The sequence below is a fragment of the Styela clava genome, chromosome 1 (genome assembly GCF_964204865.1).
Source record: "Styela clava chromosome 1, kaStyClav1.hap1.2, whole genome shotgun sequence".
Taxonomy (NCBI): domain Eukaryota; kingdom Metazoa; phylum Chordata; class Ascidiacea; order Stolidobranchia; family Styelidae; genus Styela; species Styela clava.
The window spans coordinates 23544252-23567218 of record NC_135250.1 but is presented as its reverse complement, the minus strand read 5'-3'; the positions used below and the strand labels follow the sequence as shown (position 1 = coordinate 23567218).

General features: G+C 37.1%; 1 protein-coding gene across 3 annotated transcripts; it reads left to right on the top strand.

The window, feature by feature from the left end:
- Positions 1 to 4481: 4481 nt before the first annotated feature.
- LOC144422266 (lutropin-choriogonadotropic hormone receptor-like) lies at positions 4482 to 22883 on the top strand. 3 transcript variants are annotated; one of them, XM_078112268.1, is made up of 6 exons: positions 4482 to 4917; positions 6594 to 6688; positions 6766 to 6922; positions 19567 to 19670; positions 20271 to 20612; positions 21037 to 22883. In XM_078112268.1, the coding sequence occupies exons 1-6, from the start codon at positions 4851 to 4853 to the stop codon at positions 22495 to 22497; spliced, it is 2226 nt and encodes a 741-aa protein (XP_077968394.1). In that variant the 5' UTR covers positions 4482 to 4850; the 3' UTR covers positions 22498 to 22883. The 3 variants fall into 3 exon arrangements, with proteins under 3 accessions (XP_077968394.1, XP_077968397.1, XP_077968398.1); XM_078112271.1 differs by having other exon boundaries at positions 4591 to 4917; positions 20289 to 20612; XM_078112272.1 differs by lacking the exon at positions 4482 to 4917 and having other exon boundaries at positions 6637 to 6688; positions 6752 to 6922.
- Positions 22884 to 22967: the final 84 nt, after the last annotated feature.

The window sequence follows — 22967 nt, the reverse complement described above, 5'->3', positions numbered from 1 at the left end:
ATACCTTGCATATCAGTTATTTCCAATGTTTCGTCCACAGGTAGGCTACTTTCGTTGTATTAAAACTTTTCTACAAGAATCGCGATGATGTGTGAAGGAAGTTAACTAGCTAGACGACGAATCATTGTCAATATCATTGATGTTACTGGTCACTGGCCGAGAATAAATCCTGCATTCTTGTAGGTTACAACTCGCATTGGACAGGGTCGAACGACCTTTCACCGGTCCACTGCTAAATTAATTTCCGAATATATTGTGGTTGTCATTTTAGTATGATGGGATGAAGAAAAAGACATATATGTGTTTGTGTGTTCAAAGACAAAATAGTGAGAATATTATACTTATGTACAGAACTTGGAACCGTTGTAAGATTAATTAAATGTCATTTGCGCGTAGTAGTTTTCAGGGCAAACGAATGGGGCCATAGTTACGCTTTATATAATAATTTGCACTACTGTGTTATATCAATATTGCAAAACAACCGCAAAGGTTGTACAGCTCGATTGTGAGAGTATGCATACCATGATCAAGAAATAGAATTTTCAGGTATAAATCGTGATGTAATATAGAAATCGAATGTGAAAAATACCATGAGGTATATATATTAGTAAAAGCGAAGTATATCAGTATATAAAGTATATCAGTGAAAAGGAAGTTTGAAGATTGTTTTCGTGGAGCCGAACTATTGTAACCATAACAGTGGTCGGGAATAACAATGTCACCAAAGCCAGTGATGATCGCGTCGCCTGCTCAAATGTTCACTTTTGAATATTTGTGGAAAGTTAGAATGATGCCAACGTTTGAAATAACAACAATTCGTTTTCAGAGAGTTTCCCAGAGTTTTTTTTCAATCAGTTTTAAATATCGATTAGTAGAATGTTGAGATGCCAGCCAGTCGACAACTATCGCTCTATTGTTGTACACCTAAAGCAAAAATGATCTCATATGTAAGACATTACACGTTTTATTTGTTTCTTCCAAATATTCATAAGTTGATCATAACTTCAGAAAGCAATGTTTGACCACATTTACGATCGATTGTGGCATCGATTGTGGTTCGTTTTCCACTCTCGAGTAAAATAGTCCAAGTTAATATTTTAATTGTTGAAACTAATAAACGATGACATTCAAGCTACCATTCTAATTTACGTTATTTAAATTTACATATAACTTCTAAGAAGCAAACTATGTATCTAATGTGTTCCACTGAGACGAATTGTACGATGCTTGATCGATTTACTAAAAGTGAATAATATTACGAATGAGGTAAAGCACAATTAAAAAAAATTCTTAATGTTAAAGGGTATTTTTTTAGAGTTGTCCCAACCCAATGCCGTCCACATATTTGACATGTGTAATCGAAACCAAGGCGGTGAGCTGGTGACGAAAGCGTTCATAAAATGTTTCATATATATCAGGGGTGGCCAACCTATGGCGCATGCGCCAAACGTGGCGCATTGCATGATTAGAGGTGGCGCATTGCATCTTTAAAACCTTTTCATGCCAAAATTGTTAATTGCACTTGGCTTCTCCACGCCAAGCCGTTTTTTTGCGATTTACATGGTGACTTTTGATTGCACCTAAAATCTACAACAGGCGATTATCGACGTTAGCTTTTGGACGGACTTTATGACATTCATTCTAGACTTTTAGCAAAAATTAGTAAAATTTACTATTTTTGCCCTACTGAAGTAAAAAGTTCAGAACTTCTAGAAAAATAGAAAATCGTCATTTATCAGCTTGAAACATGGATTCTCCATTGCCCAGACTTCCCAAATATCTCCCAATAACCATTGAACAACCAGTTGAATTGCCCAAGCCTAAAAAATTTATTATATATCAACCCACAACATGCTGAAAATGACCCCTAAATACCACCTTTTTCATCCAAACTCCAAATGACCGTTGTCAACAAAAGCGAAGCGTAAAATCGCTTGCTGTGACGCAAGTCTAATCTCGTAGGAGCCTGGAGTAAAATCACGCGACGCTAGACCAAACAGCTGATTAGCAAAGGCCAATTAGGATCGAGGGTAGAGTAGAGTAGATATTGATACTAAAGGCCTATTGTCACAATATTACGACTAACTTTACTTCTTAATCGTACCTTTTTCTCTTCGTTGTTAAAAACAGCTTTATTGCGTAATGCTCATAAGACAGAATGCGTTCCAGAACTGAGAAAATTTGCCCAGGGTTTTATATGTCGTTTCGGAACGACATATAGATGTGAACAAACATTTTCTGCCATGAAACTAATCAAAAGCAAAGCGAAGTCAAGACTTACAGATTTAAATCTGAAGAATGCACTGCTCCTCTCAGTAACAAACTTAACTCCAAGAATAAAAAAACTGGCGAAAGTAAAACAGCAGCAAAAGTCTCATAAAGGCGGTACTTAAATAAAATTGATCAGTTTTATTTATTATACTTCCTTGCTTAATTTCTATTCATGTGAAGTTGTAAATTGTAAAAACTACATATACGTGTGTATATATGTGTGTGTATTATAAATTTATATAATTTCAACAAGAAGCGGACATTAGGCGTGGGAATACAAGAGATTTACGGCGCATCTGAAACATTATGTTTAAAACGTGGCGCATGGTATGTGAAAGGTTGGCCACCCCTGATATATATAATATCTACACAGAAATGTGCTGGATTTAATGAGGGTTCTTTTCAGATTAGTAAAAGAGAATTTGTATTTGCTTTAATTAAGACTACATACCCGTTAGTATATTTTATTCGAAGATAAGTATATGAAATTAGTCAAATGTAAGAAAATATTCTATATGATGTCCATAAGCTCTGTTCGTTAATTATAGCCGTTGAATACAACGAACTACTCGTTATTTTCTACAATTCATATTAAAACAATGGAAAACATCAACAAACTAATACGATTTTTCGTTTTCGATTCTCGAAATTATTTAACGATAATTTTCTATGAAATATATTTGAGTCATCTTGTAGACGAAATGCATATACTTATCTTTTTTGATTGTGAATGACATGAAACAGATTGAGTCGAAAATAGCGCGTTGCAAACCACGGCTTATGTGCATTATTTATATAATCTTTTAAGAAAGGAAAATCTCGGTTCGATTACTTCGATGTGGTTTTGCTGATCGTCCAATTTCAGCACAGAATGCTGCTTTACGACACTCGCATTCTTGGAAGTCACCTTATGACAATTTTTATAAATATGACGTTGTTGGTGCATCAAAATCCAGCGTTATTTACGACTTTACTTCACTTCAATCCTATAATAACAATATATTTTTTTCACGATCTAAGGCTAATTATCAGATATAGATATCAATATCGAGAATTAAGTATAGAAATTTTAGAACGATAATTTTCGAATGTTTCACCGATTTTAACGTTAAATCAATGCACGTAATAGGTGAACGAGTTGTTAAATCTTAAATCGTTTTTAGTCGTTACTTCAAGAAATATATTTGCAATAATTACATCATGTTCATGCTATAATATAATCGAGGTGTATTGTTAAATTCCATAAACGTGACAAGACATTGCAGGATTGTCTGTGAAAATAGTTGTATCTTAGAAATCGTGATGCAATTAATACTAATAAATGTGACGAATATTCACACGATTATATATTTATGTAAATTAACATGAGCGGTATTGGGGTAGAGCTCCCCACAATTTCACTAATACAGAAAATCTCAAAACAGTTGCCTGTGCCACATTTAAATTAAAAGATGTCGCAATTGAGTGTTTCGTACCTTTTTTTCTAGTCGGAATTTTTTGTAAATTATTTGCATGGCTGTCAAAAATAAATTAGTTCATTGTCCGTAACAGCGTCAATAAATTTAAGCAAAAGACTTTTGTAGTTCCCTTGACAAAATGTATGAAACCTCAATTTTGCTTGGCGTGGTTCTAAAGGAAAATAATATCTTTGTCCATCATGATCACAATATTGTACAAATAAAATGCCCAAAATTTTAGGTGACCGGCTTTTTTCGTCACCACGTAATGATGTTCGTCGCGCAAAAAGAAAATAAACAAAGTTCTCATCCATAAAAGCATTTTCTAGAAAAGCGTCACGGACACTTAAATATGAAAAGCATGTGTGTGGAGACCTTGAAAACACGAACTTTTCTACGTACCAGAAGACGTTATTTCACCCGCTGTGAGAAGTATTTTTCAGGTTTTCAAGTATACGATACAATTGTACGTGACAAATATAGTTGTAGATTAAATGCTTATTTGGATTGGTTTGGAGTCTCGCGTTCGTATTATGCGCTATTAGTGAGATATGCCTTGATACTTCGCATGCTGAGCAGACTAAGTTCTAATCCACATTTAAGATGTGATATTGTATAAATAGACAAGGAAGAAGGGGCTTTAAAAGTTTGAAAAAATTTTGGCATGTCGTCGACAGAAATGATCGCCTAGAAGGTGAAAAAAATTATACAGCCTGTCTGAATCGTAGTCACGTATGACGAAACATTGACCACGGGGCGTTCGGCAATTATTCGACGAAACGTCATAAAGTAGGAATAATTTGACTTGATAGCCTCCGGCTTATGTCATAATTCAAAGGATTTTTAAAGACCGCGATATCCACATAACACTTATATATTCTTTAAATTTGTTTTTCCGATTTCATTCACATCTCGACCGTATCGTGAAATGTGGGGCCGATACCGTAATATTATTGTATAGCAGCTTATATGTTTTAGACTATTGATTGATGTATAATACAATTGGATATTCTTTTCACTGAGTTGCTGTGTCAATAAAAATTGACTTGAAAGGGAAAATTAAACCAGAAGACAGGCAGTACAAGTCGTGACACATCGCAAGACTTATAGAAAGTGCACAACATGGATATACATGTTACTGTGCTGATTATGGTATTTTATTTGACTGGACCGGTATATTCGATAGAAGGTAAGTTGAATATATTTATGCACAATATTATCATTCATGCATATTTATTTCTTCTTTGAATATTTCACGACATGGGTGAAGCGATTGTCTTGTATTGAAAAACGAACTGGCCAGTCCGTTATCTCACCATCGATAACAATATGTTTGTGTTATGGCACTACTACCAGTGGTTAAATTGTTTATGATTAGTCCATTTTGATTTAACAACATATTTCAGGTATATAGTTAACGCAAATATAGGGTAAGCCCAAAAGTAGGCTGACCGTTGGAAATATTTCAATTAGTTGCTAAGTTAAAAATTCCTCCTCAAACATTTGAAATTCATCTTTAGACATGAATTATCTTACATTTAATATTAAGGAGAGATGTAGGCCTATCAAAAAGATAGTGCCACGTCTTGTTTGCAGTTGTTCTTGTTCGTTTATTTTTACATTTTCCCGTCTTCTTAGTTCTATTTATTAGCAAGGAGTGTAACACATAATATGGAATATTCGGGACTCCCGAAGTATGAGTAACAGGTTATAGGGTTAGGCCATAATTTTATTTCGATTTTTCTTATTTTAGTTCTATTACGAGCTCGGGAACTGTCTGTGTTAGCCAAGTGAATATCCCCCTGCCCATAGGTTCCAGTCCCTTTACACAACTTGATGTAAAGTAGCCGAACAAAATTAGTTACCTCCATATTGATATTCATACTTCAGGAGCGCCGAATATTCATTTATGTTTATATATCTGTAAAGCATCAGATTACGATAGACCTAAGCCATCCAAAGACGCTGGTAAAAACTAAAAATCAACACACGACATGACACAACACTTAAGAAATATCGACTAATAAATTATGTATGATTGTCCGATTTCACATGATGTGGCGTAAACAAATTGTTGTATTTGAAATTCCTTTTCAATTTTTGAGTTGGAAAATTAGCAATATAAACGGCATATATGTAATAAAATAACTTAGACCTCGTGTAATGTTGTTCCTACCCCTATGTCAAGTTTAAGAAGTGGAATTACAATGTTAAATAGTATTTTGATAAAAAGAGAGAAATTCGACCACGCGTTTGGCAGGTGGCGGGGATTAAATGGAATAATATTATTCGCGGACTGTTTGTTTTCACGGTCCAAGTTCTTCTGATTAAATATTGAGAATCTCGCAATTTCTCATGGTGATTCAGCAAAATGATTTCTTTCCTCTTTAGGAAGTTAATCAAGCTTTATATCAGTAAAGGAGACAGCACTTACATATTCTCCAAGTCATATTGCTTTTATCTTATACAGAATCAGATAATTGGAGCTCTCTGTATGGCATCATTATAGCGCAATAATATTTTCGAAACTTTCAAACAGTGCCAAATAGCTATCTACGGCGCTACCAATTTTGTAATGACGAATAACTTTTTGGAGAGATGTATGGGCATAGCCTTCTCGGGAAAAGAGAAGCCGCGGGTTAGAGAATTGACCGGCCATTTTGTTCTACATTACTGTTACTGTCGGTGGAAGTTATTTTGGCGAATTTACCAAACTAAAATAGCCTCATGGAAAATTAACTTCTGTGTCGCCTGCACCACTGCATTAGTCACCATTTTACACTGAATTGTATTGGAATTCAATTTTGTAGTTGTATATATACATATGAATTTATATTACAAAAAATATAACTCATCTGTTTACAGACGTTCTTTCAAAAATACCTGATGGTTGCTATGAAAATAATGGCACTCTCAAAACTGGTGTGGACTCATGCTTTTACTGTTTGGACCGAAATAATGTAAGTACTCAAATCGAGCCTCAATTCAAACAAATATGAGTGCGAGTCAATACAAGAAAATAGTCTCGTGTTTGCAGGTGATCCTAGCAAAGCAAGTGTGTGACGGTATCGTGAATTGCCAAGACCTATCTGATGAATGTTTATGTGAGGAGAATATGGAAGTAGATTCAACCATGTGTGCGGTATTGTATGACTCAGAAGTCGATCCGGTCTCAATGTGTGGAAAAGGCACTGGTAAGACTGCGCAATGAGCATATGTACAATGAGTGGAAACTTCCAAATATTTGCTCATTAATCCATTGTACCCTGCATTTTTTACGTCGTCCAGCTAAATGGTTCGTTGCATATGGATAAAGCATATCGCTCGCTGCAAAAATCCCTTGCTTCGGCCGCGCCGGTTGCGAAATTGGCCGTATTGAGGCTTTTAATTTTTCGATTCGTGTTCGGTTTTGGGTTTCGAAGTATGGTACGTTGAAAGCATACTAACTATAAGCATATGCTTATTGGGAATGCATATCTATTAGCTATAGCACAGAATAGGAAGTCAAGTGCCGTTATTTCTGATTATAACATGGGATTTAGGTACATATTTATCCATGGGAAAGGAAAGGGATAAGAAGTCCTAAATATATGGCGAACCACAGCTTCTCGCAATCATAGTTTATGGGGCGCTCCATACGAAGCCCCAGGGCTCTCCGATTTCAAATCACTCTGGCAGTCTGGGATATCTTGACAATAAAAACGAAGACAAAAATTAGAAGAATAGCAGGGAATCGGCTTATCGGCTTTCCTCTCCACATGAGTAAATATGTTAACCCCATCCTATATCAATGAATACAAAGCCCCACGTCCCCCTTTACATGGGTCGTAACTCGTAACGAGTGGTGGGATTCAAATTTTTTGTCAGCTGGTTCCATCACAAAAGTCATAGATTTCGGCCGGTTCTGTTACATGTTTTTTAGTAATGCTGACCGATTCGCTGATCTCATTAAATTCCGTGAGACGGTTCTATAGAACGGGCTAAATCCACCCCTGGTCTTAACCAACCAACCCCCACCCAACCACCCTTTGGTTTGAGAAAAAATTTTCATGCGAAACTTCTTCCACAAAAAAGCAGCACCGTCGTTTTACGGTCGCGCATTATGGTTTCGTCAAAACGATATTATTCTGCGTATTATCACCGCAGCGCAATTAACACCGCCATACTTTTTTATCTTTACGATATGTTATTTTTTTGGTTGGCACTGATAATGACAAATAAGAATGCGTGATTGTTGATTGTTATTCAGTAACGCGTATGTAACCGCCGTTATGGCCGTTCGAAATGAAAGAAGGGTTATGAGCTAATTTCAGGTCAGGACATTCTCTTCCCGATTTCTTTTATTTTAACGCAAAGCAGGGCGCATTGAAAAGCAAAATAGAATTTATTAACATAAATTTACAACGAGTTACGTAAAATTTACCGACGGCTATCGCCAACAGACAGAAACGACGAATGTGAGAATTTTTCATTTTGTGTCATTTTTGCGCCATCATATTTTTCAATTTCTAATTTTGCGTAAATCGCGTCAACATCGTTTTTGTAAATTTAGAAACGTTGAATCAGATAAGCAAGGCATGTAAATAATGTATTCTATGCAAATTTCCCGAGATGTTGCGGAGAAATAATATTTTGACCACGTAGAAATGCCATTATTGCTGATTTATTTACGTGTTAAGTATATATCAGTGTTTTAAACCAAAGCTGAGTTACGTGAATACTTAACACTAAGTATTCTAGAGATTACCAATTTGCGGAGTTTTTTAATTATTATTTAATATGAAAGTAACACGGAAACGATATAAAATTAAAACATAAAAATGTCAACTATCAGCTTCACAAATATCGCATCCCGGGGTCAGTAATGATAATATTGTTTGCTCAAAATTGGGACCGTAACTGTGATACAAATCCAACACAGAAGATAAAAATCAGAATAAAATTAATTTTTGTTGTGAATACATTCCTTAATAGTTGTCTTTAACATCTTCGCCGATGTTCGTTAAAATATTCGAATAATTTTATATAAAAAAAATACGGTTTGCCCACCACTAATCACGGCGCATGTAAATAATCAATAAATGACAATAAAAAATCAACTTTGTTAGCATTAAATTCCAAGTAAAATTTCCACATTTCATGATTCGATCGGCGCTACACGCGAGCGTGTTTTTGTATATATTCACCAAACACCGTCAAGAAAACAGAGGCGAGCTACACGTGACTGTGGAATTTCGCTGTGAACGACGCATTGTTTTTAATTTATTACACGCCTCACGCCGTCGTGAATTGAACTTTTGGCGCACTGTTTTAATTTCACCGTATGCCCCCCACTCCGTTGGAAAAATCCTGGTTGCGACCCTTGTTCAAATTCTATATCTCACTGTTACAGACAAAGTTTCTTTGTTTTATTTTGCATATATTTGACCCGGGGTTATTTCGAGAGAAATCGGTCATTGCACTTTTGTCGAATGACCGCTAATAAACTACTCCCTTCAAGGCGATTGCACCATCTGTTCGTGGGTAGGAATAGGCCTGTCGGCGGGAACAAAGTCTTTTATCGATTTTTCTTTTCTCTCGTTTTTGTGTTTGTTTATTATTTCAAATCATTGCCAGTCGGCTGTTTACAATTTATTTGTGCTAAGAGTTTGCCGGTTAGTCTGTTAGTAATGCTAATTCATATGCCGTAATGAGCGGATTTATTCGCTTGTCTTTAAGTTAAATAATAGGGTTTGATTTGTTTTCATATTGTAATGTTGCTATTGTTTGCATCTTTAGAATTAAGTATGTTATAAACCTGCCTGTTGGGTTGGTCGTAAACTTTAGCAACCCTCAACCTCAACCTCAACATAACTTTATTTGGACGTCTACATTCTACAATACTGTGATCGTTTGTGTCTCTACAATACTGGAATTATTTGTTCTTATCATCACACAATTTCGTCGTTTATTTATTCGTCTATATCGTACTTGTGCATGTAGACTGGTATTTTATCGACTGCATTACATTTCGTTCATATTCAAAGTTGTGGAGTTGTTAATTATCGAGAAACCTGGCAGGTTATATACATCAGGGGAAGTTAATAGCGCGAAGTGTCACCGCCCAACACGTTATAGGCTTCTTGTAGAGCCTCATCATAAGTGTTAAGTCGCTTATAATCTACATTTGTTGCTAAAAATTGGCTTCGTGACACTCGCCGTTCGTGGATACTTCGATCCTGTGAACTCTATCTTCGATTGAAAGGAAATTTAAGCGTCTCTGCATTTATCGAAATGTCGTCGTCTCGGACATCTAGAACATCGTCGTTGAAGTCTGATCAAACCATGTCCGAGCGTAATCTACGTTTAGTGCAATTAAAGTTGGAGCGGGCGAAGAAGGAAGCTGCGCTTGAGAGCGAACGTGTCGAACATGAACTTGAGCGCAAACGTGTCGAACATGAACTTGAACTTGAGCGCAAACGTGTCCAACATAGACTTCAAATCAAACGAAGTATATTGGATGCCGAAACGGAAGCAGAACAAGCGAAGATAGAATTGGAAAGCGTCGCGGCAAGATCAAGCAAAGGCTCAACGCGGGATGATGAAGAAGAAGATGTGGAATCCTTTACTACCTTATCACCGAAGAGATTGATGGAATACGTGAAGACACCAGGGGGGAAGGGACTGTTTTCTGTGCCAAGTCATGATGCACAAATAATAAATAAACATGATGATAAATCGGAAATATTAGATTTTAATGAGGATTGTAACAGGAGTATTTTCAAAATTGTAAATACGGATCAGGATAAACATTCTACTGCGGAAGAAATTGTACAGCGGCCTATTTGCATGTTGGATCCAGGCATACCTATCCATTACTCAAGCCCGGAGCATGAGGTGCCTGTGACTCAGAAGATATTGGTGAGTCCTATTTTACCTGATAATTGCGAGCAACCACTAGATCCACAGATTAGTGTGGAGCAATTATTGTTGCCTAATTACGTCAAGCCAGAGATTAAGCCTGATTTCAAATCTGCCAAGCATGATATCGTGTATGATGATGTTAGGGCAGGCATGAGGGCGCCAGATGTGGCCAAGCCTTTTGCTACTGAAATGCCTAACATGACACTGAATGCTGTAGCGCAATTGACCAGGGCGATGATGGCGGGCATGACTGATGTGGCAAATATAATCAAGCAGGGATTCACATTACCTCAGATTAAGCTTTCTGTATTTGACGGGAACGTACTAAAATATCCTGAATTCGTTCGTGAATTCAATAACTATATTGGATCATGCAAACTGGACACTGCTACAAAATTAAATTATCTAATATCTCATTGCACTGGTGAAGCAAAGGAAGCTATAAAATCATGTGGAAATTTACCATCAGAAGAGGGATACAATTTGGCTCGTAATATTCTTCATAAAAATTATGGTCAAACTCATTTAATTATTGACACACATCTTAATTTGTTGTGTGAGGGACCCGCAATAAAAGTTAATGACATTGAAGCTTGGGATAAATTGCTTACTCAAGCAAGAAGTACATTTATAACATTTTCACAATTCGGTATTAGATCCAATTTGGATGACTTAACTGTACTAAGGAAAATTGTCAAAAGGTTTCCATCTCAGCAAATGTGGAAATTTGCAAATTTGGCCAACGATCGTTATAATGCTGGAGATTTGGTAAACTTCGATACACTGTTATCATTTATGGAATCTGTGTCAAATGTCAATCGATCAGGATTTGGCAAACTTGCTCGTGAATCACAAAGGAAGAAGAGAGTTGACGACTTGGGAGGTACTCGTAGTAATCGCAAGGTGTCATCCTTTCTCATATCCGAAGAAAACTCTAGTAAGGACATTCCAAAACGTAAAAGTCATGAGTTGAAGTGCATGATGTGTGACGGTAGTCATCGATTGTGGAATTGTGCAAAATTCAAAGAAAAAGAAGTTTCATTCAGACACAGGTTTGTGCGACAGAAGAATATCTGTTTTAATTGTTTGATTCCTGGTCACTGGACAAGCCGGTGTCAATCGAAAATTCACTGTAGAGTGGAAGGCTGTGATCTAAAACATCATACACTGTTACACTTTAAGCATTCAAAAAATGGACAAACAAACTCTAAAGTTGACTTGCGTAACTCAACTGACGACACTCAGTCTGAGAAACATGAAGTCAGTAGTTATTCATCATCGAAGGAGGCCGGGTCTGAACCAGCTGAAGAGACTGGGGCTCATGTTTCATCATCATTTTGTTCATCAAGGGAGACAGCATCACATATTCGTAGGAAGGTAGTACCAGTTAGATGTTGGGGATCGGATGGCCGATCTTGCGACACGTATGCCTTTCTAGATGATGGTTCTGATGTATCGCTATGTACAAATGATTTGATGAAGAGGCTTGGCATAAAAGGTATCAAAGATGAAATTGTTTTGAAAACCTTGGGTGGTGTCGTTAAGACTGACAGTGCTCGAGTATCATTGAATATCCGTGGATTGCGTGAAGTGCATTCAATTCACATCAAAGGCGTCAGAGTTCTGGATAGACTTCCATCCGATCTGGAGATTAACATTCCTTCGAATGCTGATTCGTTAAGATGCAATCACATTCAGGACTTGAATTTTCCAACGCTGGAAAATGCCAAAGTTGAGATTTTGGTAGGCGTGGATGCTCCAGAGGCGCATGTAATTTCTGGAATGAGACGCGGGAAAAAGGGTCAACCATATGCCGCAAGAACGGCTCTAGGCTGGGCGTTGTTCGGTCCTGATGATACTTACAATCAGTGTGATGAATCTCATGTTGACAACGTTTCATGGATTTCTTTGAACAATGAGAGGCTACATGAGCAAATGGAGAAAGCGTTTGAAACGGAGTTTTCAGGTTGCAATGCATACGATACTGCTCCTTCAATAGAAGATAAGGCTGCATTATCAATTATGGCAAATACTATCTGTAAAGTGGATGGTCATTATCAAGTGAGCATTCCGTGGAAAAGTAAAGACGCAGAATTGCCAAATAACATAAAAATTGCTGAGTCACGTCTCAACAATTTGAAGAAAAGATTGCTTCGTGATCCAGAATTGCATGATAAATATAAGAAGAAAATGGAAGAATACATATCGAATGGTCATGCAAGCAGAATTTCGGATAACAAGCTGGAACACACCAAAAAGACGTGGTATCTTCCTCATCACTGCACAGGAGGAAAGTTTCGGATTGTTTTTGATGCTTCTGCTAGATACCAAGACACGTCTCTTAATGACAATATTCTATGTGGACCTTCTCAAACTAATTCGCTAATTGGTGTCCTGTCAAGATTTCGACAAGAGAAGATTGCTGTGGTTGCTGATATCAAAAGTATGTATCACCAGGTTCTAGTCACACCTGAAGATCGTGAAGCATTGAGATTTTTATGGTGGCCAGATGGTGATCTCAAACAACCAGTAGCTGAGTATCAAATGAACGTTCATCTTTTTGGAGGAAATTGGTCGCCAAGCGTTGCATGTTACGCTTTAAAACGAGTAGCTGAAGATAATGCGAACCATGAAGATGAAGAAACCTTGAATGCTATTAGAAAGAGTTTTTATGTCGATGACTTAGAACGATCTGAGCCGACTGTTCCTCTTGCATTGAAACGAATCAAAGAAGTTTGCGGTCTATTAGAAAATGGGGGTTTCCATCTTTCGAAGTTTTCTAGCAATAGCATTGAAGTTATGAATTCTATACCGGAAGTTGACAGAGCTGTTTCATCAGAGAACTTGAACCTTGACAAAGTGTCGTCACAGAAAGTACTCGGACTGTCGTGGAATATTCCACTAGATTCCTTTGTAATTGAAGTCGATATTCAGCAGAAACCACATACTCGGAGGGGATTGCTCTCAATGCTGAGTCAAGTCTTTGATCCGTTGGGTATGCTGGGCCCATTCCTGTTGCCAATGAAGAAGTTATTGCAACGTTTGTGTGCCCAGGATCTCAGCTGGGATGATGACCTTCCTATGGATGCAATTAAACTATGGGAGAATTGGATTGGACAATTATCTGAATTGGCAAAAGTGAGGGTACCAAGATGGCTGCATGGAACTAGGTATGAATCATGCAAGATGCAGTTGCATACCTTTTGTGATGCCAGTGGAACTGGTCTTGGAGCAGTTTCTTACGTAAGAGTTGTCAGCACTTCTGGAGCAGTTCAATGTGAATTTGTCGCAGGAAAATCTAGAGTAACTCCTTTGAAGGCGGTATCAATTCCTCGATTAGAACTGTGCGCAGCGGTGGTTGCAGCAAAACTAAGTGCTATGATTCAATCGGAATTGGAATATAAATTTGAAAGGATCGTCTACTGGGCAGATTCAATGTCTGTTTTACAGTACATCAATAATGTATCAACCCGATTTAAAGTTTTTGTTGCAAATCGAATTGCAACCATTCATGAACTTTCAGAGCCATCGCAGTGGCGTCATGTGGGAACGAAGGATAATCCAGCTGACGTTGCTTCGAGGGGAGTAATGCCTAGCAAATTGAACAAGTGCAACATGTGGTTTCAGGGACCAAACTTTCTTTGTGATTCGGAGGAAAACTGGCCTGAAAGACCAAAGATATTACCACAGGTTTCAGATAATGATCCAGAAACAAAATCGACACGTCAAGTGTGTGCAACAACTGGAAAATCGAAGCCAGCTCTATTCAAAATCTTGGAAAGATATTCATCATGGACGAAGCTATGTAGAAGTGTTGCCTGGTTGTGTCGCTTCAAGAAATGTTTTCTGTGGAAGTATGGTAAGAAGGATAAACCTAAATTTCATCAAATTGGATTGAGTGTTGATGAACTCAAGATGGCATCAACTAATGTCATTCGACTTGTACAAGATGAAGCATTTTCTAGTGAAGATGTGAAACTGACTAAATCATCAAGTTTGAAGAGTTTGACACCATGCTTGATCGATGGAGTAATTTGCGTTGGTGGAAGACTTCAGCGCTCAAGTTTATCTCGAGAATCGAAGCATCAACTGATTTTACCATATCATCATCATGTTACAGACTTGATAATCGACCATTATCATCATCAAGAAGGACACAGTGGTGTATTGCACATTTTGTCTGTGATCAGGGAAAAGTTTTGGATAATCAAAGGGCATTCTGCAATCAGAAATCGAATACGAAGATGTCTGAAGTGTAAAATGATGCATTCTAAGTCTGGAACACAAATTATGTCACCATTACCAGAAGTTAGAGTAACACCAGGAAATTCTCCTTTTGCAAGTACAGGAGTAGATTTGATGGGACCGGTATTGATCAAGTCTGGCCGGAGTGAAGTCAAAAGATGGGCTGCTATATTCACCTGCATGGCTACTAGAGCTCTCCATATTGAAGTTGTCAATTCTTTGGACGCATCAGCATTTCTTGAGGCCTTTGATCGTTTTACTGCAAGACGGGGTTTGCCTTTGGAAGTGTTTTCTGACAATGGTACAAATTTTACTGCATCTAACAAATATCTGAAGGAGGGTGTGCAAAGATGGAACGAGTCGGTTCATCAGAGTCTCAGCCAAAGAGAAATAAAGTGGAATTTTAACCCTCCTGCTGCCAGTCATTGGGGCGGTTGTTGGGAACGCATGATACGCTCTGTCAGAAAAGTGTTAACTGCTCTTGTTGGGGAACGGCAGCTGACGGAGGCATCTTTCTACACATTCCTGACACAAGTAGAAAGGATACTGAATAACCGACCAATCACAGCCGTTGGAGATGACCCTAAGGATTTGAAAGCGTTAACACCTGGAATGTTACTGACTGGACGTCTAGATCCTTCATATCCATCTGATATATTTCTCAAGGCTGATGGATACAGAAAATCATGGAAGTTGGTTCAGTGGATGGCAGATCAATTTTGGAATCGTTGGGTGAAGGAGTATTTGCAAATACTACAGACTCGTCAAAAATGGCAACAACAAAAGAGGAATTTTGCTGTTGGAGATTTAGTGCTGGTTATGGACGAGAACTCTCCTCGTGGGTCTTGGCCTAAAGCTCTTGTGGAAGAGGTTTATCCAGACAAATATGGAAATGTTCGTCGAGTTCGCGTTAGAACAGCAAAGTCGACTTACATTCGGGACATAAGGAAGCTATGTTACTTAGAATCACCTTGATTTGTACATATTTTGATTTACACATTTCGTTTCGAATTGCACCAAATGTTAACTAGTGATGGGAAAGAAACTTGTCTGTATTTTGTTTAAATGTTTGAAAATAACTTTTGTTCAATTCGTTATTTTGAGGCCGGGAATGTTACAGACAAAGTTTCTTTGTTTTATTTTGCATATATTTGACCCGGGGTTATTTCGAGAGAAATCGGTCATTGCACTTTTGTCGAATGACCGCTAATAAACTACTCCCTTCAAGGCGATTGCACCATCTGTTCGTGGGTAGGAATAGGCCTGTCGGCGGGAACAAAGTCTTTTATCGATTTTTCTTTTCTCTCGTTTTTGTGTTTGTTTATTATTTCAAATCATTGCCAGTCGGCTGTTTACAATTTATTTGTGCTAAGAGTTTGCCGGTTAGTCTGTTAGTAATGCTAATTCATATGCCGTAATGAGCGGATTTATTCGCTTGTCTTTAAGTTAAATAATAGGGTTTGATTTGTTTTCATATTGTAATGTTGCTATTGTTTGCATCTTTAGAATTAAGTATGTTATAAACCTGCCTGTTGGGTTGGTCGTAAACTTTAGCAACCCTCAACCTCAACCTCAACATAACTTTATTTGGACGTCTACATTCTACAATACTGTGATCGTTTGTGTCTCTACAATACTGGAATTATTTGTTCTTATCATCACACAATTTCGTCGTTTATTTATTCGTCTATATCGTACTTGTGCATGTAGACTGGTATTTTATCGACTGCATTACATTTCGTTCATATTCAAAGTTGTGGAGTTGTTAATTATCGAGAAACCTGGCAGGTTATATACATCAGGGGAAGTTAATAGCGCGAAGTGTCACCGCCCAACACGTTATAGGCTTCTTGTAGAGCCTCATCATAAGTGTTAAGTCGCTTATAATCTACACTCACTATTGATTACATAAGTATAATTGCATTCAAATCAACAGTATCTATATATATGACTATATGAAGGATCGTTAAAATTAAATAATATACATGCAAAAATCATAATTGATAACGAAATGTACTCTAAATCAGTGATTCCCAAAGTGGGCGATATCGCCCCCCAGTGGGCGAAAACGATACAGAGGGGGGCGAAAAAGTCTAAGGGGGCGATAGGGGGGCGATTTCGCGAAACCTGTTTTATGTTCGGCGCACTTAATTCTGTACTCTGTGTGCATTGGCAGGCTTGAATCATGTGGGCGATATTCACACGCGAATGGATTTCTGGTCTCGTCTTCGCAGTAAGGTAAGGTAGTTTGCGTATCCCAGTGGTCGGCAAAATACGGCCGGAGTAAAATAATCTGGCCCTGGACGATTCACTGAATGGACCTTTGACTTTGACTGTATTTAAACTGAAACTCATGGAAAGGCAAAGTAATCATTGACTTATTTGATTTATATTTAAATTTCCGAAAAACAACTAAAAACTAACGAATATAATTAAAAAATGCGAAAATGAGTTAGTGTTCACGACCACGCCTGAAAATCTGTCTGAGTGAGAGTGTCTGAGCGCCTGAGCGGATGCGAAAGGGGGCATTGTTCACTTTTTTTGCATCTTGCTGATTGGCCAATGTCACGAAGTAAACAAGGAAGTCTATGCCCGGGGAAATATCCAAACGGCGGTTTTGACGATGAAAATTTTTTGTTTATAATCTACGCTCGAGGAGTAAATTACATTTTTTTACGTAACAGAATTTATCGTGAGACACGTTTAGACTCAATTATACTATATCCTAACAATCTAGTGAACAGCCAATCGTTTAACGAGCCTACAATGTAATTATAATTAGACAAATGAAAACACGCAGAAAAGTTGATGCTGAGTGCAGGGGTTCAATAGCGCAGTAAATATTCGAATATATTGCGAAGCAATAAGAAAATAAAATTCATATTCTAATCGAGAGATTCATCACTGCTTAATTTTTGTAAGAATGTATCTTCTTAGAGAAAATATTTATCAAAATTTCACAAATCATGCGAAAATATTCACTTCGATGTTTGGAAGTACATATTTGTGCAAATCATTATTTTCGAAAATGAACATTACAAAGAACAAGCAAAGAAGTGGGTTTGGTGGTGCCCATTTAGAAAATGTTTCAATCTTGGCGTCGTAAAGCTATCCAGCGTGATGCAGCAACGAGACAGTGTCACATTAAATATCATTGTAATATTTTTTTAATAAGACGACTGAGTTGAGTTCACGAATTGTCGCAGTTTTTGCGTGCTGTTCCGTTTTTAACTTCCAAAAAATATATGCGACCCGCAAAAGACTAGCAACCCTGAATTTTGTCCTGCGAGCGACATAAAACTTGCCGACCCCTGGGCCGTAGCCGATAGTCAGTCACGGCTTCTTCCACATCCGAGTCAATGAATCAAAAACAAATGGCTGGTTAATCGTGGAATGGTGATCGGACTGGAGGCCGTGATAGGATGAGGATTCAGGGATGAATTTTTCCGAAATATTTTGGTGCAGGTCATCAGGCTGTACGAATGAATGAGATGTACGAAAATCATTATTATAAGTTTGGGAAAATTAACTTTGTTTTTATTATTTTAATGTGAAATGGGGTGAATTTAGAAAGTGAAATGCTATAAGGCAAGAGTACACGGCGGTTTTTGAGGTGGTAGAACCCTGGATTCTTTTATTTTCGATCTATTACATGGTGAAAAAGGGGTTTTCAGCCGTGCTACTATTGCTATTAAAACAACGAAATTACCTTTCCATCAGTAAACGGGGTAATTTTAGATATAATAAATAACTCGCTGAAGAACACCAAGCTCATCTATTTCATTAAAAAAACACCATAAACTATTATTTGTCTTCTTATTTGGTCTGTAATATATTCGTTTCTGACTGTATATTTTTTTGTAGTGCAGGGGGGCGATGAAGTTGCATAAACTACTTTAGGGGGGCGATGGTCAAAAAAGTTTGGGAACCACTGCTCTAAATAATAAAATAAAAACAAACTTTTTTGTGTAAATTCACAAGACATGAAAATGGCAAACTTTAAATTTCAATGGCAAGATATCCCAGAGTAATTTATAGTTAAAATCAGTATTTTTAATAAGTATACGAATAGCTCACAAAGTCCAGGCAGCCTGGGGGTTTATATGGAGCACAGAGCTATTTGCAGAGGCCGTGGTTCGCCATTTATTAGGCTTTCGGCTTTATCGGATTTCCTCTTCCCCTGGATAAATACGTAAGTCCCATGTTATATCAATGAATAAATACAGCAATAACCGCACCCCACGTGGCGACTGATTCATATTCTGTTCTGTAGCTACGTTTTCTGCCTAATAGATATGTATTCCCAATATGCATATGCTTATAGTTAGTATGCTTTCAACGTACCATACTTCGAAACCCAAAACCGAACACGAATCGAAAAATTAAAAGCCTCAATACGGCCAATTTCGCACTCGACCCAGCTTAAACAAGGGATTTTTTGCAGCGAACGATGTGTTTTCTTCATATGCAACGAACCATTTAGCTGGACGACGTAAAAATGCAGGGTACAATGGATTAATGAGCAAATATTTGGAAGTTTTCACTCATTGTATATATATCCTCATTGGACTGCGCGAGCATTCGAAAATTAATAGATTTCACCATAATTGAATTGAATTGCAACTCTGCTTCATATATTATAAATTTATGTAGTGAAATACACAATTTGTATACATTTTAACATCCACAGGCGATATCTATTGCGGAGACGGGAAGTGCATAGACAGAACCAAAATATGCGATGGCAAGGCAGACTGTAAAAATGGTTTAGATGAAAAGTATTGCAAACCAAAGGTAACTATATTTTGAATACAAGTAAATTCTAACTGAAAATGGTTATTTTCATGTTCTTGCCAATCTCTCTTCTGGTGTAGAGCTATTACAGAACAAACCAAAGTATATTTCTCGTATTCAGCAAGCGAATATCATGTTATGAAAAAAAACTTAGAATAAGATAGCATTCTCTTCTTTCTCACAAGATGAATTTCTATTATAAGACTTTGATTCTCACTAGACAATGATTGCTAACAATTATAAAACAATGACCAATTATGACGCAATGAGAGTGACGATTTATAAAAATATCTTTAATGATATGTGGTAGCCGTTTTATTATAGTTTTGGTTAGGCCTCAATTACTGGCGGTTTAATCACTGAATGGATTTATCAAGTAAATTTTGTTATTCTAATCATTTTTGAGCAAAATAGAAAATCATTGAGAAGGTTGTTTTAGACAGCAAAACAGTACTTTTAGTTCGGCAGAGTTTTCTGAAATGAGGGAATCTGTTATTTTTAAGTTTGATGTAAAAAATAACCCTTTTTTTTTTTCATTTTGCATCCACTGAATCTAACCCTGACTAACTATAACGTTACAGCCAATACTGTTATATTTAGATATTATTCCTATTTCAGTATGATACAATACTCTGCAACAAAACCTCTGAAGACCATACAGTTGAAACTATAAAGGCAACTCTGTGCGACAATATACCAGAGTGCGACGGGAAAGCGGACGAGTGCGATGATAACTGCAAAGGACTGTCCGACATGATGCCAGATTACTGCAGCAGTGGCATTGAAGTTACATGTTTACACGATTCACTAATTTGTGTTGGTAAATGGGACAGCCAGAATTTGACTTCATGTAACAAAACGCTAATCAAAGAAGAAGAATTCAACTGTTTTGACAGATTTTATTGCCCAAGCAAAAACCTCATAAGCATATCAAAATCCCAGGTAACCTCTAGTTAGTATTGATATTGGTATAACAAGAGAGAAATGCTTAAACATATGAACACGGAGGTTTGGTGACTGATCGCAGTGACAGTAGCTTATGCGACATGAGCGGAAATCCGTTACTTGATTATTCAAAAGCTTCAAATCAAAACTGCAAATCAAGTCCCACCGTCACAGATGAGCAGTCCGCGCTGATTTGTCGGAAAGATGACGGACAGGTGGTGGCGGAATATTCTATGGTATTGCAAAATTTTATGAGATATCGCTTTTCATATAACCCAGTAAAGATTTTAAAAAGTAACAGTGACAGCTTTCTAGTGGCCTCGGCATTATTTAAGTACTGAAACTTGTTAACGATTATATTCGTGTCCAAAAAATATTACAATAAAATGCGTTACTTACAAAACCCAATAATACAATTTAGGTATGTGACGGAATCATCAATTGTGAAGATGGAACTGATGAACTACCCTTGCAGCGATGCAAAATGATACGGAAGATACGAAATAACATGACAACAAACAGCTCGGCAGAAATGTATAGAAAATTTAAGAAGAATAGATGGGATCACAAGTGCGATTATTATAAAATGGACGAATGTGAAGATGATATTCCTACATTTAGTTCTGAGAAGGAAATGGTAGTGTCTACTTCATTGCGATACATTGTATGGATTTTAGCAGTACTGGGTCTAACTGGCAATGCTTCTGTTATAATGTTCACATTGTATACTTTGGCGGGAAAAGTGAAGAAGTTGAATACGATCGAGCGTGGGCATCATTCTCAACTATTAAATTTATCAATATCTGATCTAATCATGTCGGTGTACTTGTTGATCATCGCAATCCAGGGAACTAGATTTTCCGGAAGGTATGGATATGAAGACTTACTCTGGAGATACAGCGATACTTGTTCAGCAATTGGTGCATTGGCTTTAATATCGAGCGAAGCGTCTGTTACCATGATGACTACGATGGCCATTTTTCGATTTTACTCAATTTTTAAACCGTTTGTGATATCCTACTCAACAAAAACTGATAAATTTATAAAGTTATCAATAGCATTTTCTTGGGTTCTTGCAATTATATTTGGTACCCTGCCCTTAATACCTACTATCAGATTACATTTTACCACTGACGGTGTAACTTCATGTCCGTTGTACGATGAAGAAGTTGTAGATATACGAACGTTGAGAAACGTATCCCAAAAAATTATCACATATTCTGAACGAAATAACTTTACAAACATATTCACTTTTTCTTTGGACGCCAGCACAATTTCGGGCATTCAAGAAATCCATGGCATAATTTGCCCTCAGTCTGATCCTATTCATTGGCTTGGATTTTATAGTCAAAACAGTGTTTGTTTACCCCGCCTGTTTGCGTCAAGGGACGAAATTGCTTGGGAATATTCCATATTTTTTCTGGTGTACAATTTTTCTGCATTTATAATTATGTTTATATTGTACGGTTTAATAATTAGAATATCGATTAGAAATGCAAAAAAGTTGGGATCTGAAATCCCACGTTGCAAACTGCAGAAACGAGTAACTCGTCTTTTATTATCTGATTTTCTTTGTTGGATACCAATTTGTATAATAGGTTTTATCTACCTATCAGGGGTCCATATTTACCCCGAAGTATACGCTGTTGCAGGAATAGTCTTGATTCCTATTAATAGTGCTTTGAACCCAATGCTTTATTCAAGTATTCTTGATAAAATATGCAAATTTATTAAAAATTCTCATTGTTACTCAAACTTCGACTGGAACAAGCGGAGTTATTGCACTAAGGCTCCGTCGTCTCAAAATACCGTTAGTCAGTCTCGTTCAACCCCAAAGACGACACCACGCATTATGAAGCGTGAAGTAGGTTTGAGAGTCTGAAAAACTCAATCTGCATTGTCTTAATCGGAGTGTAGTTTGGTAACAATGCAATACGATTTGTACCAAAATTCACCATGTGTTCACATGGAATGATCCATGACTTGGCTTTTTACACATGAACTCCATGTATTTTGCATATTACGCACAGCAATATAATTAATAATAAACCTTAAGGGTTAATGTTATTTTTATGCAAACTACCTCTCAGACTTTCGCTTGACTCTCTGATGTAAATTCCCTTACGCAAGAAAACCTCCTAGTCATTTTACACTGTAATGAATATATAAGCATGTTTACAGTATTTTACTTGCATTTCAGAGTTTTTTTATATAATAATATATATATTTATCTCATTTCCTATGAAATAAAACATTTTGAGAATAAAACTGGATTAGTAATATGAATGGGTTTTCAGTGTTGTATATTTCAATAAATTTTTCCGTACTCCCGAAGTATTTGAACCAAGATCG

Excerpts from the sequence above, each read along its gene's own strand:
- LOC144422266 (XM_078112268.1), top strand. The coding sequence starts at position 4,851 with ATGGATATACATGTTACTGTGCTGATTATGGTATTTTATTTGACTGGA. Across the intron at positions 6,689-6,765 it reads ACTGTTTGGACCGAAATAAT|GTGATCCTAGCAAAGCAAGT; the intron begins GTAAGTACTCAA and ends TCGTGTTTGCAG. Across the intron at positions 6,923-19,566 it reads AATGTGTGGAAAAGGCACTG|GCGATATCTATTGCGGAGAC; the intron begins GTAAGACTGCGC and ends TAACATCCACAG.